The sequence below is a fragment of the Polypterus senegalus genome, chromosome 9 (assembly GCF_016835505.1).
Source record: "Polypterus senegalus isolate Bchr_013 chromosome 9, ASM1683550v1, whole genome shotgun sequence".
NCBI classification, from domain to species: Eukaryota; Metazoa; Chordata; class Cladistia; order Polypteriformes; family Polypteridae; genus Polypterus; species Polypterus senegalus.
In genome coordinates, this window is record NC_053162.1 from 16,512,295 (window position 1) to 16,524,942 (window position 12,648).

General features: G+C 37.1%; 1 protein-coding gene across 4 annotated transcripts in view; it reads left to right on the forward strand.

Moving 5' to 3' along the window:
• Nucleotides 1–12,648, forward strand: part of znf618 (zinc finger protein 618) — a 154,042-nt gene that overhangs the window by 84,578 nt on the left and 56,816 nt on the right. For 3 of the 4 annotated variants that reach the window (XM_039762734.1, XM_039762733.1, XM_039762735.1), the window contains one exon: nt 2,317–2,569. In XM_039762734.1, coding sequence (XP_039618668.1) covers nt 2,338–2,569 — 232 coding nt within the window. In that variant the 5' untranslated portion in view covers nt 2,317–2,337. The remainder of the gene's footprint in view (nt 1–2,316; nt 2,570–12,648) is intronic. The other variant, XM_039762736.1, reaches the window with a different exon arrangement.

Here is a 12,648-nt window from a genome sequence, read left to right on the forward strand (position 1 = left end):
CTGAATCCATTATTGCCAATTACCAAAATTTCAGTTTTCTCTTTATTTAGTTTGAGAAAATTACTATTCATCCATTCAGAAATACCAGTAAGACATTGTGTTAGTGTATCGAAAGAGTCGGAGTCATCAGGTGCTATTGATAAGTACAGCTGTGTGTCATCAGCATAGCTGTGGTAGCTCACATTGTAACCTGAGATAATCTGACCTAACGGAAGCATATAGATTGAGAATAACAGCGGACCCAGGATAGAGCCTTGTGGAACACCATATCGGATATCATGTGTCTTTGAGATTTGATTACCACAACTCACAAAGAAGTTTTACACAAATGATGCACCTTTTTGCTGCAAAAGAAAAATATTCTGGACATTTCCCCAACATAGGACAGTGGTGTTTGCTGTGCTAAACTAATTTCAAGCATTGGTGGAGGGTTACGAAAAAAAACTAATAGTCATGATGGTGCAATAGGCTCTTCTGTGATGATCAGATATTTACATGCTGTTTTGCCAGTAAATTGTCTTTTTCACAGAGTTAAGAGTATCTTAAATTATATGTTTAGTTTTAAAAGATTCAGTGATTTATTTTCATATGTACACGTATAATTAAAGGCATACATAGGTGTGCCCATGCAAACAGTGAACATGAAACACCAATAACCACAAACACTATTAAGTAATGAAGTGCAAGTAACAAGTTAAAGTGGTATAGTATGATGGTCAAAGCAAGAGTACTGATTGTTTGTGAGACCCAATGCAGTTGGGTAAAGGATTTTAGGCTCTTCCCAGAGGGAAGGAAGATGAAAAGCGGCAATGCAGGGTGGCTGCCACAGTAACAAAAATAGAATTGTTGGTTCAATGGGATTCAGACTACACAAGCCAGATTACAAATTTTGCTGAGTTAAGCTATTGAAAACATTTGTGCTTATAATGATATTTTGTATACAGTTTTCATGTATGTTATTTATGGATAAACATGTTTGAATGCACAATTATTGTTAGACTTTAAATCTATAACACCAGGATAAGTAATCTTTTAAAAGTTGAAAATTTATTATTTAGTTCTATATTGTGATAAATTATGAAATTCATCAATGTAGCTAACAATGTTCTTTTTTTTTTGTATCGCCCAGCTTTTTAATGATTAAACTTTTGTTGATTAATAAAATTTTACTATCCATTGTTGATTCTGTCTCAGTAGACTCTGAGCAGAGATAATGTCTCATTAGAGGAGTGTAGTAATTCATTTGTATTGAATCATGAGGCGGCAAAATAATTTTATTTAGCTCTCTTACAGTAGCTCAAAAAGACAATGAACATTCTGTTAGAATGAGTTCACTAAGTCAAAGTGTGAGTTTTCCCACACAAATTGTTATATAAATGTTTAGTTAAAACCTAGATTTTGTTTATAACTTTTAAGTAATCAATTTAAGTACTTTTGTAAAATTCTTTACAAACATGTTTTATTTTGGTGAAAAGTCCATTTCTTGCACTTTGTGTTTTAATTTCAAATGGAAATAATCTTTAAATATTTTTTTATTTTTTGATGATACGGAGTCAACATACTAATTCCCTCAGACTGTAGACAATGCAACTGAAAACCTTTCTTCACCAGTCAACAACAACAACATTTATTTATATAGCACATTTTCATACAAAAAAATGTAGCTCAAAGTGCTTTACAAAATGAAGAATAGAGAAATAGAAGACACAATTAAAAATAAACATAACTCAATATTAATTAACATAGAATAAGTAAGGTCCGATGGCCAGGGTGGACAGAAAAAACAAAACAAAAAAAAAACTCCAGAGGCTGGAGAAAAAAAATAAAATCTGTAGGGGTTCAAGACCAAGAGACCGCCCAGTCCCCTCTGGGCAATCTACCTAACATAAGTCAAACAGTCCTCTTTGTATTTAGGGTTCTCATGGAAGGACCTGATGATGATGGTCACGTAGGCTTCTGGCTTTCAGTCCATCAATGTTGGTGCATCATGATGCTTTAAATAGGTGGTGGCGCAGGCCGCCACCACAAAGAAACCGGAAAAAGAAACCGAAGAGAGAATAGGGGTCGGTACGGATTTTGGAGCCACTATGAATAGTTATTATGATGAATTGAACATACAGAGTATCAGTGTTAAGTTAAAGTGAAGTTATAAAAAGGCCATGTTAAAGTAATGTGTTTTCAGCAGTTTATTAAAGTGCTCTACTGTATTTGCCTGGCAAATTCCTATTGGCAGGCTATTCCAGATTTTAGGTTAGAATGGTAACCTATCTGCTTTATAATGCTACTAAATTAATATGCATTTCTTTTGTTTTGCAGGAAGAAGGCAGAGTTGTATGAATGAACAACGAAGGGAACCAAAAACCCAATGAGGCAGGCCCTCAGTGCTCTGCGGGTTCCATGTCCTCATTAATGGCGGTCAAGTCTGAAATCGGTGAGGACTATAACTTTCCAGAAGCTTCCTGGCAAGTGGATACCAAAGACAAAGAAAATAATAGCAAAAATAGTAGTGGGGACCTACCTGCAGAGATATGTGTTGTAATTGGCGGGTCTAGGAACTCACAAACAATTGGTAAGTGGCGTTCTCATCGCTCAGTTTAGCTGCTTTTGCTTCACCACGGTTGGGATGGCAGTGACCTTAAGGATTCCTCTTCACGTGTTATCTTTTCAAGCTTTTAGTAAGCACGGTATCTATCATTTTTTTCTTATAAATTTTATTAGTAGTTTTGCAGGCTTTAATTAAAGTATTATTACTAATCAGATCTTTGTATATTAACACTAAACAACTAGTCTTCAGAAAAGCTCACTTTAACATTATAAAAGCTGTTGAAGTTGGGTGACTTCTTGTGTGCCCACCTCTGAATTAAAATTAAAAGTACCCTTGTGTTTCACCGTTAATCTTAAACTGTATTTAATCCATAGTCTTTATCACCCACCAGTTGCCCTTCACTTTCCACTCGTATTTTTTACTTGTAATTTTTCTAGCACCATTTATAAGCAATTTTTAAGCAACCTCCATGTCCTGTTCACTACTGTCCTGTGAGGAAGCAGCTTGTTCCCTTGTTTTGCCAGTAGTAGCTTACCATGTTGACTGCACTGTTTCAGCTAGCAAGAAATCTTAGTTTCAATTTCATTCTTCTTTTTTTCACTTTCTTATCTGTTTCTTGTGCCTCTCTAATGGATTTTTTTACTCAGCAACCTTTTGCTGATTACACTACCTTTTAGTTTAAGTTTCTTATTCTCACATTAATCAAAAGTTCAAGAGCCGCAAAATGCATTTAATATATGTCTTTCATTTTGGTAAAAACTTAATTAAACCACATTTTTCATAATGAAATAAAATAAGGCGTAACTTGTTGTACTCTTTGGATTGTATCTTGAAATCTTTTTAATAGTGGAGTGCACCCCCACAAGCATTAAATAAGACATTGTCATAGTGGTAGATATGTGCTGTATAACCAGGGTCCCTTTGTCAAATTATTTCTGCAGCATACTGTTTATGTAACATGTCATTGAATTGTTGTTATATCAAAATTGTTCCTTACCTTTAGTTACCTCACTCACAACACAACTGAATTTAATATTTACACTTTTTAGCTACTTAACTTTTCCATGTAGTCTTTAGTATTTTATAATCACACTTTGGCAAAAACATCTTGGGTAACTTAAAGTTCAGGGTCACACTGTGCATGTAAATTTGCATTTAATTTGGTAGTTTTCCTGAACCCTCTTTTGTATTCTAGTAATCTACAGAAAATCAGTATTTGAAAGAAATGTCAGAGCTTGCCACAATTTAACTTTACGCCTTTAACCAGGGTTACATGCAGAATATTTTTTCATCACAATTGTGTATGTTTGCTATGTGACATGATTAATTAAGACAATTGTTTTGTTAGAACTGTAATTCAAGTAAAATGGCTTCTGATATACATATGTTTGAAGTGAGAAGTGATATTGGAAGGTTACATGTGCTTTTCAGAGGTTTGTGTTTTTAAGTAGTCCTAAAATATAGAATGAGCCATCAAGGTTAGCTGCTCTTACATCTAGGTCCCGGTTTGCTGAGGATTTTTTAGTCCGATAATGATATTGACAAACCATGAAGGCAGCAAAGTATTACTGACATGTATTATACTGATTTTGCTGGTATGTTTAAGCATTCCTAAAAAAAAATAAAAAAGATTTGCAAGAACAGAACACGATTAAGTGCAAGATTTTTTCACATGAAAATATTTTTTAATTAACATTTAAACAGGATAAATGACAGTTTCGTTTTTTTTAAATAAACACACAGCACAGAGACATTTAATTTTGGTCACTCTCTTTCACTGCAGGTGCTGCAAGCATTAAGTGTGTAATTATTATGCTTACAAAGATAATAAATAGTATGGCCCTTGATGACTTAAAGATGAAGAATAAATTTCACTGACAACAAAGTTGTTATATAAACTCTCTTATGATGATTATATAAAATAAGCATTTTTTAGAGAGGTAATGAGTGAATAAATGAATCATTGCACTCATAAATATCATGATAGATGTCTTCATTAATTAAACTAGTTAAACTGAAATATATTTACCTGCATATACACTGCATACCTCTCTATAATATGTAAAATTTTACGTTTACCATCCAACCTGACAGAACTGGAGAGGATCTGCAAGGAGGAATGGCAGAAGATCCCCAAATCCAGGTGTGAAAAACTTGTTGCATCTTTCCCAAGAAGACTCATGGCTGTATTAGCTCAAAAGGGTGCTTCTACTAAAAACTGAGCAAAGGGTCTGAATACTTAGGACCATGTGATATTTCAGTTTTTCTTTAATAAATCTGCAACAATTTCAAAAATTATTTTTTTTGTCTGTCAATATGGGGTGCTGTGTGTACATTAATGAGGGAAAAAAATAGTATAAATGATTTTAGCAAATGGCTGCAATATAACAAACAGTGAAAAATTGAAGGGGGTCTGAATACTTTCCGTACCCACTGTATGCTGTATGTATATATGTCTATATATAAACTGCTCAAAAAAATTAAAGGAATACTTTTAAAACACATCAGATCTCAATGGGAAAAAGAAATCATTGCGGATATCTATACTGATATAGACTGGGTAATGTGTTAGGAACGAAAGGATGCCACATCGTTTGATGGAAATGAAAATGATAACCTACAGAGCCCTGAATTCAAAGACGCCCCAAAAATCAGAGTGAAAAAATTGTGGCAGGCTAGTCCATTTTGGCAAAATTTAATTGCAGCAACTCAAAATTGTACGCAGCACTTTGTATGGCCCCTGTGTTCTTGTATAGATGCCTGACAACATCGGTGCATGCTTCTAATGAGATGACAGATGGTGTTGTCGGGGATCTCCTCCCAGATCTGGACCAGGGCATCACTGAGCTCCTGGACAGTCTGAGGTGCAACCTGGTGGCATTGGATGGACCAAAACATAATGTCCCAGAGGTGTTCTATTGGATTTAGGTCAGGAAAGTGTGGTGGCCAGTCAATGGTATCAATTCCTTCATCCTCCAGGAACTGCCTGCATACTCTCACCACATGAGGCCAGGAATTGTCGTGCACCAGGAGCCACTGTACCAGCATAGGGTCTGACAATGGGTCCAAGGATTTCATCCTGATACCTAATGGCAGCCAAGGTGCCTTTGTCTAGCCTGTAGCGGTCTGTGTGACCCTCCATGGATATGCCTCCCCAGACAATCATTAACCCACCACCAAAGTGCTCATGCTGAATGATGTTACAGGCAGCATAATGTTCTCCATGGCTTCTCCAGACCCTTTCACTTCTGTCACGTGCTCAGGGTGAACCTGCTCTCATCTCAAAAAGCACAGGGCACCAGTGGTGCATCTGCCAATTCTGGTATTCTATGGTGAATGCCAATCGAGCTGCATGCTGCTGGGCAGTGAGCTCAGGGCCCATTAGAGGACATGGGGCCCTTGGGTCACCCTCTTGAAGTCTTTCTGGTTGTTTGGTCAGAGACATTCACACCAGTGGCCTGCTGGAGGTAATTTTGTAGGGCTCTGGCAGTGCTCATCCTGCTCCTCCTTGCCCAAAGGAGCAGATACTGGTCCTGCTGATGGGTTATGGACCTTCTATGGCCCTCTCCAGCTCTCCTAGAGTAACTGCTTGTCTCCTAGAATCTCCTCCATGCCCTTGAGACTGTGCATGGAGACACAGCAAACCTTCTGGCAATGACACGTATTGATGTGCCATCCTGGAGAAGTTGGACTACCTGTGCAACCTCTGTAGGGTCCAGGTATCGCCTCATGCTACCAGTAGTGACACCGAATATGGCCAAATGCAAAACTAGTGAAGAAACAGTCCGAAAAGATGAGGAGGGAAAAATGTCAGTGGCCTCTACCTGTTAAACCATTCCTGTTTTGGGGTCATCTCATTGTTGCCCCTCTAGTGCATCTGTTGTTAATTTCATTAACACCACAGCAGCTGAAACTGATTAACAACCCCCTCTGCTACTTAACTGACCAGATTAATATCCCATAAGTTTTATTGACTTTATGCTATACTCTGATTAAAAAGTGTTCCTTTAATTCTTTTGAGCAGTATATATGTGTATGTATGTGTGTGTGTATGTGTGTATATATATATGACGGCAACACTCATAACAGTGACAAAACAATTACATTGACAATCATGTTACGTTATTTTTAAAATGTTTCCTTTTCTTTTTCATAACTTCTTTAACACACTATTTCGCTAGTGTGTAATAGAAATGTATTTATAGAAAATATTAGTAGTATCCATGTCTTATGATCAAACTAAATCTGAGACCTACAAGTGAAGTCAAGTTTGTCATGTGTATATTGCACAATAAAATTCTTAATTGTATGTCTCTTTAGAACAAAGATACACCGTAATACATAGAAGTATACATAGCATGCAACCTATGTATATGCATATATGTATGTACAGTATATATACATGTAATTTATGTACTTTATTTTTGTAGTTGCCTACTTTTTGTGTACATATTTTTTCTTTAAAGATTTTAGTTAAAATTATAAGGCTGATTATTTTTCACAACTAAAATAAGAGAAAAAAAGAGCTGAAAATTGTTTGTAAAAAAAAAAACAAAAAAAAAAACTAAAGCATAAAAAAACCTCCAAATAATGTGGACATTCATAACATTCCAATAAACAAGCTCCAAAGTAAGGTGGGTCACTTAACAGCAATTTATTTTCTAATTTGGGAAAAGGCATGAATTTTCCAAGTAGAAATTATGGCCAAATAAATTTGTTGGACACCCATCAGTAAAAGCCCAAACCAGTGTGCCAAATGCATATGTAATCGGATTTAAACTTTTTATAGGGAATATCATGTGATTTAAGCACAAAATTAGACATTCATATGAAGTTATGAGAGAAGAGAATGCCAGTATAGCTCCAGGGTGTCTGTATGCTACACAAACATTAAAGCTGTGCACCTTTATTTATTTATTTTTTTCTTCTTCCTCCGTTCCCTCAGATCCGCTGCACAGCAATTTATGAACATAGATTTTTGTTTACTGAAAGTGTTTGTATGGCTTCAGGTTCCAAATTTCACTTTTGTTTACAACACAGTTTATTTTTGTATAGCCCAAAATCACACAGGAAGTGCCGCAATGGGCTTTAACAGGCCCTGCCTTTTGACAGCCCCCCAGCCTTGACTCTCTGAGAAGACAAGGAAAAACTCCCAAAAACCTTGTAGGGAAAAATGGAAGAAACCTCGGGAAAGGCAGTTCAAAGAGAGACCCCTTTCCAGGTAGGTTGGGCGTGCAGTGGGTGTCAAAAGTAGGGGGTCAATACAATACAATACACAGAACAGAACAATTCCTTAATACAGCATAATAATAAAAATTTTAGAAGTACGGTTTAACAGTAGATGGTATGACATAATTAGGTTTGGATATTTTTAGAGTCCTGGAGACCTCATCCATCTAGCTGCCTCCCCATTTGGCCATGCCACGGCTGAAACGTTGCTCTGATGAAAGGACCCTCTTTCCCATGATTCCTGTGATCCTCCATCAGGGATGACTTTACCATAGGTAGGCAAACAACTTGGCAAGTGGGCCGTGGCACCAATTGCCACATTTGGGTACCGAGAAAAGAAACAGAATAGGTGAGGGTTAGTATTCAAATATAATTATCATGTTACATATGTTATAGTGCTAATGACTAACAACAGAGATGCAGTATGTACAGTTAATCAGCAGCTCTAGTCAGGATATGCTAAACTGAAGTAGTGAGTCTTCAGCCGAGATTTAAAGGCTGAGACTGAAGGGGCATCTCTTATGGAAGCAGGAAGACCATTCCACAGTTTAGGGGCCCTGTAACTAAAAGCTCGACCTCCCACTGTTATTTTATTAATCCTTGGAATCCTAAGCAGACCGGCATCTTGAGATCTTAATGTGCACTCAGGTTTGTAAGTCATGATAAGTTCAGACAAGTAAGCCGGACCTTGGCCATTTAATGCTTTATATGTTAAAAGGAGGATTTTGAAATCTGCCCTAAACTTAACTGGGAGCCAGTGTAAAGATTTAAGAACTGGGGTTATGTGTTCATATTTTCTTGTTCTTGTAATAATTCTTGCAGCGGCATTTTGGATTAACTGGAGGCTGTATAGAGAACAGTTTGAACAGCCAGTGAACACCGCATTGCAGTAGTCAATCCTACTAGAGATAAATGCATGAATTAATTTCTCACAATCCTGTTTATTTAGAAAGCGCCTTAATTTCCTAACATTTTTAAGATGGAAAAAACATGTTTTGGACGACTTTGTAATATGCTTTAAATGACATGCTAGAGTCAAAGATAACGCCTAGATTGCGGGCTGATTCAGTAAAATTAATTGGCATTCCAAAAACAACTGGTTTTGTTTACTTGATATGGAAACTGTCTCATGGAGTAAGGCCATTCTCATTATGTACAGGTACATGCCCTAAAAACACATCACAGTGTCCATTGGTAACATGTATGTTATGGAGCTGCTGGGAATTAAATAGGGAAAAAAATAGTGTGCCTGTGTATAATTAATAATTATACAATTTTTATATAGAGCCTTTCCTATTTGCAAATCAATTCACAGAAATTCAGAATGAACAACAGGGAACATAAATCTTTGCATGCAAATATTATCCACATACAACACTAAATTATGATAAACAGATGAAACACAAAGCTGTGAGTTTGAAAAACAGGCAATAAACCAGACTAAAAATACAAAATACTACAAGAAAACCCTGAACAATAGCCTAATTTATTGTTTATTGAGCATCTCATCTTGACAAATAGGGTAAACTTAAAGAAGGGTCAGAATGTCAGGGTAAGTTAAATGCATTCCAGAAAAAATGTGTTTTTTTTTTTATTTTAAGAATGAATTGAGTCAGATGTAATTAATCTAGCAAAGTCTGGGTGCAGTAGATCTGAAAGCTCCTTGGTATGCAATGTAGTTATAAGCATTATTATGTTATATTAAGTGGATATCTAACCCTCCTATATTTTGCAGTCAGGTCAATGAAATACTGAGCAAGATGCACAAAGCCTTGCACTGTTAGAAAAATATATGGATGAATGTTTTCACACACAGGTCCATTGACTGTTATCTCCCCCTAGTCTGTTGCTTAATGCTGGCAGGGGACACATTTACACAATTTAGTTTGGCTAGGAAACACTAAACACAACTTGTTTTCTTCTGAATCTAAAACCATAGAAAGATTGCTTCAAATATCTAACTTCATTGTCTTGTTTTGCTGTGCAGTACTGGTTAGTACTGATTGCTCTAAGCACATCTTTCTGTTCCATTTTCACATGTTTTGAATTTGGTTCTGGGATAAGGGTGGGCATAAAAATAATGGTGTTATTATCAAGTTTTTCAATACATAAACCACACTTGGTTACAGTGTAATGGTTTCTGTTTAAAGCAATAAAATTTTTACTGGAATTTTATTGCATGTTAAAGGCAATTTACCATCCCACATTTATCAGTAGCGATTATCAGTTCTTACTCACATAAACTTAAAATGGTCCCATACCCACAACTTTTAAGCGGAGTCCGAAGGAATCCCAGTTCCAATGCAAACTTTTAATGTTCATTCACCATATGCAATATGACATTGAGGGTATGCTCATGATTTGCATTACAATCTGGAGTCAGGTGTTGAAAGCTTTGTTCAGCAACTACAGATCCCAGCATTATGCTGTGTGTATTTGTGTATATATACAGTGTTTGTGTGTGTGTGTGTGTGTGTGTATTTATATAAACTGCTCAAAAAAATTAAAAGAGCACTTTGAAAACGCATCAGATCTCAATGGGGAAAAAATCCTGCTGGATATCTATGCTGATATGGAATGGGTAATATGTTAAGAATGAAAGGATGCCACATCGTTTGATGGAAATGAAAATGATCAACCTACAGAAGGCTGAATTCAAAGACACCCCGAAAATCAAAGTGAAAAAAATGATGCGTCAGGCTAGTCCATTTGTCTGAAATTTCATTGCAGCAACTCAAAATCATACTTGGTAGTTTGTATGGCCCTCACGTGCTTGTATGCATGCCTGACAATGTATGGGCATACTCCTAATGATGTGGCGGATGGTGTCCTAGGGGATCACTGAGCTCCTGGACAGTCTGAGGTATAACCTGGCGGCATCATATGCACTGAAACATAATGTCCCAGAGGTGTTCTGTTGGATTTAGGTCATGTGAGTGTGGAGGCCAGTCAATGTTATCAATTCCTTCATCCCCCAGGAACTGCCTGCATACTCTTGCCGCATGAGGCCGGGCATTGTCATGTACTAGGAGGAACCCAGGAAACACTGCACCAGCACAGGGTGTGACAATTGGTCCAAGGATTTCGTCCTGATACCTAATGGCAGTCAAGCCTGTAGAGGTCTGCGTGCCCCTCCATGGGTATGCCTCCTCCGACCATCATTGAGCCATCACCAAACCAGTCATGCTGAGCGATATTACAGGCAGCATAACATTCTTCACAGCTTCTCCAGACCCATATCTGTGAAAAGCACAGGGCACCAGTGATGAACCTACCAATTCTGGTTTTCTATGGCAGATGCTAATCTAGCTCCACGGTGCCGGACAGTGAGCACAGGGCCCACTAGAGGACATCGGGCCCTCAGGCCACCATCATGAAGTCTGTTTCTAATTGTTTGGTTAGAGACATTCACACCAGTGGCCTGCTGGAGGTCATTTTGTAGGACTCTGGCAGTGCTCATCCTGTTACTCCTTGCCCAAAGGAGCAGATACCAGTCCTGCTGATGGATTAAGGATCTTCTATAGCCCTGTCCAGCTCTCCTAGAGTAACTGCCTGTCTCTTGTAATCTCCTCCATGCCCATGAGACTGTGCTGGAAGCAAACCTTCTGGCAATGGAACATATTGTGCAACTTCTCTAGGGTCCATGTATCCCCTCATGCTACCAGTAGTGACACTGACCATAGCCATATGCAAAACTACTGAAAAAACAGTCCGAAAAGATGAGGAGAGAAAAATGGTATTGGCCTCCACCATGTAAACCATTCATGTTTTGGGGGTTGTCTCAATTTCATTAACATCAAAGCAGCTGAAACTGATTTACAACCCCCTCTGCTACTTAACTGACCAGATCAATATTCCAGGATATATATAAAAAGAGTCAACCCAAAATCTTTGTATTTTAAGTTGAGGTTTTGTTCGGAAATTTTTTATATATGCAGTATAATCTTTAATATAGAACATACTGTAACAAAAAGAAATTGAAGAATTTCAGCACAATTTATTATTTTTATAACCCCTGTTTTTGCCATTTCTAGTATTTTCAAAAGAAAGTATTAAAATTTGCAATAGTCTCCAGATCTATTTTGATGTTTTTGATTGATTAGGCAGAGGCTGAAATTCATGCTGATTGTTAAATCATCCTACACATAGTTGTTGTGTAACATTTGAGATGTCATACACAAACACTTGGGACTCCACAGTTTGACAATTCTTTTGTTTAATGGCATTATATTTTGTAGGTGTTGTGTTTATGTTTTATCCAAATATCAAAAATTCTGTAATGGTTAACAAAATTGAGTTGAACTTGTTTTCAGTTTAACAGATAAAATAGGTTAATTTAGTGAACTGTGTAGTTACACTGCACAACAATTTTTTTGAAACGTCTTGCTTCCTGAAAAGTTTTTGCTGATTGTGACAGGTACCTACTGGGTATGCACAAATATAGTTTTGGTTTTGGTTTTACTGAATCACGTATGAACACTTGAGAAATAGACATTTATATGTTTACTGACAATAATGTATTCAGTCACGTTTATGTTTCGCATAAGCTATTAAATTCAACAGAATTAAAAGTGTTTTGCTCCTGATTTTTTTTTTTGTATTCAATGTCTGGTGTATCACGTTGCAGTGTCCAACAGTAGTCAGCAAGCATTGACGGATTCCAGTTGCCCTGGTATCGTTTCTCCATCGTAGCAATGTCCTGGTGAAACCTTTCACCGTGTTCGTCACTGACAACACTGATATTTGTGGGGAAGAAGTCAAAAGTGTGAGTGGAGGAAATGGTCATTGTCTTGTATGCTTTGAGTAGTTTGTCTACCAGCTGAATGCAGTTTGGGGCTCTGTAATTGCCCAGAAAATTGTCAACGATGTCTTTG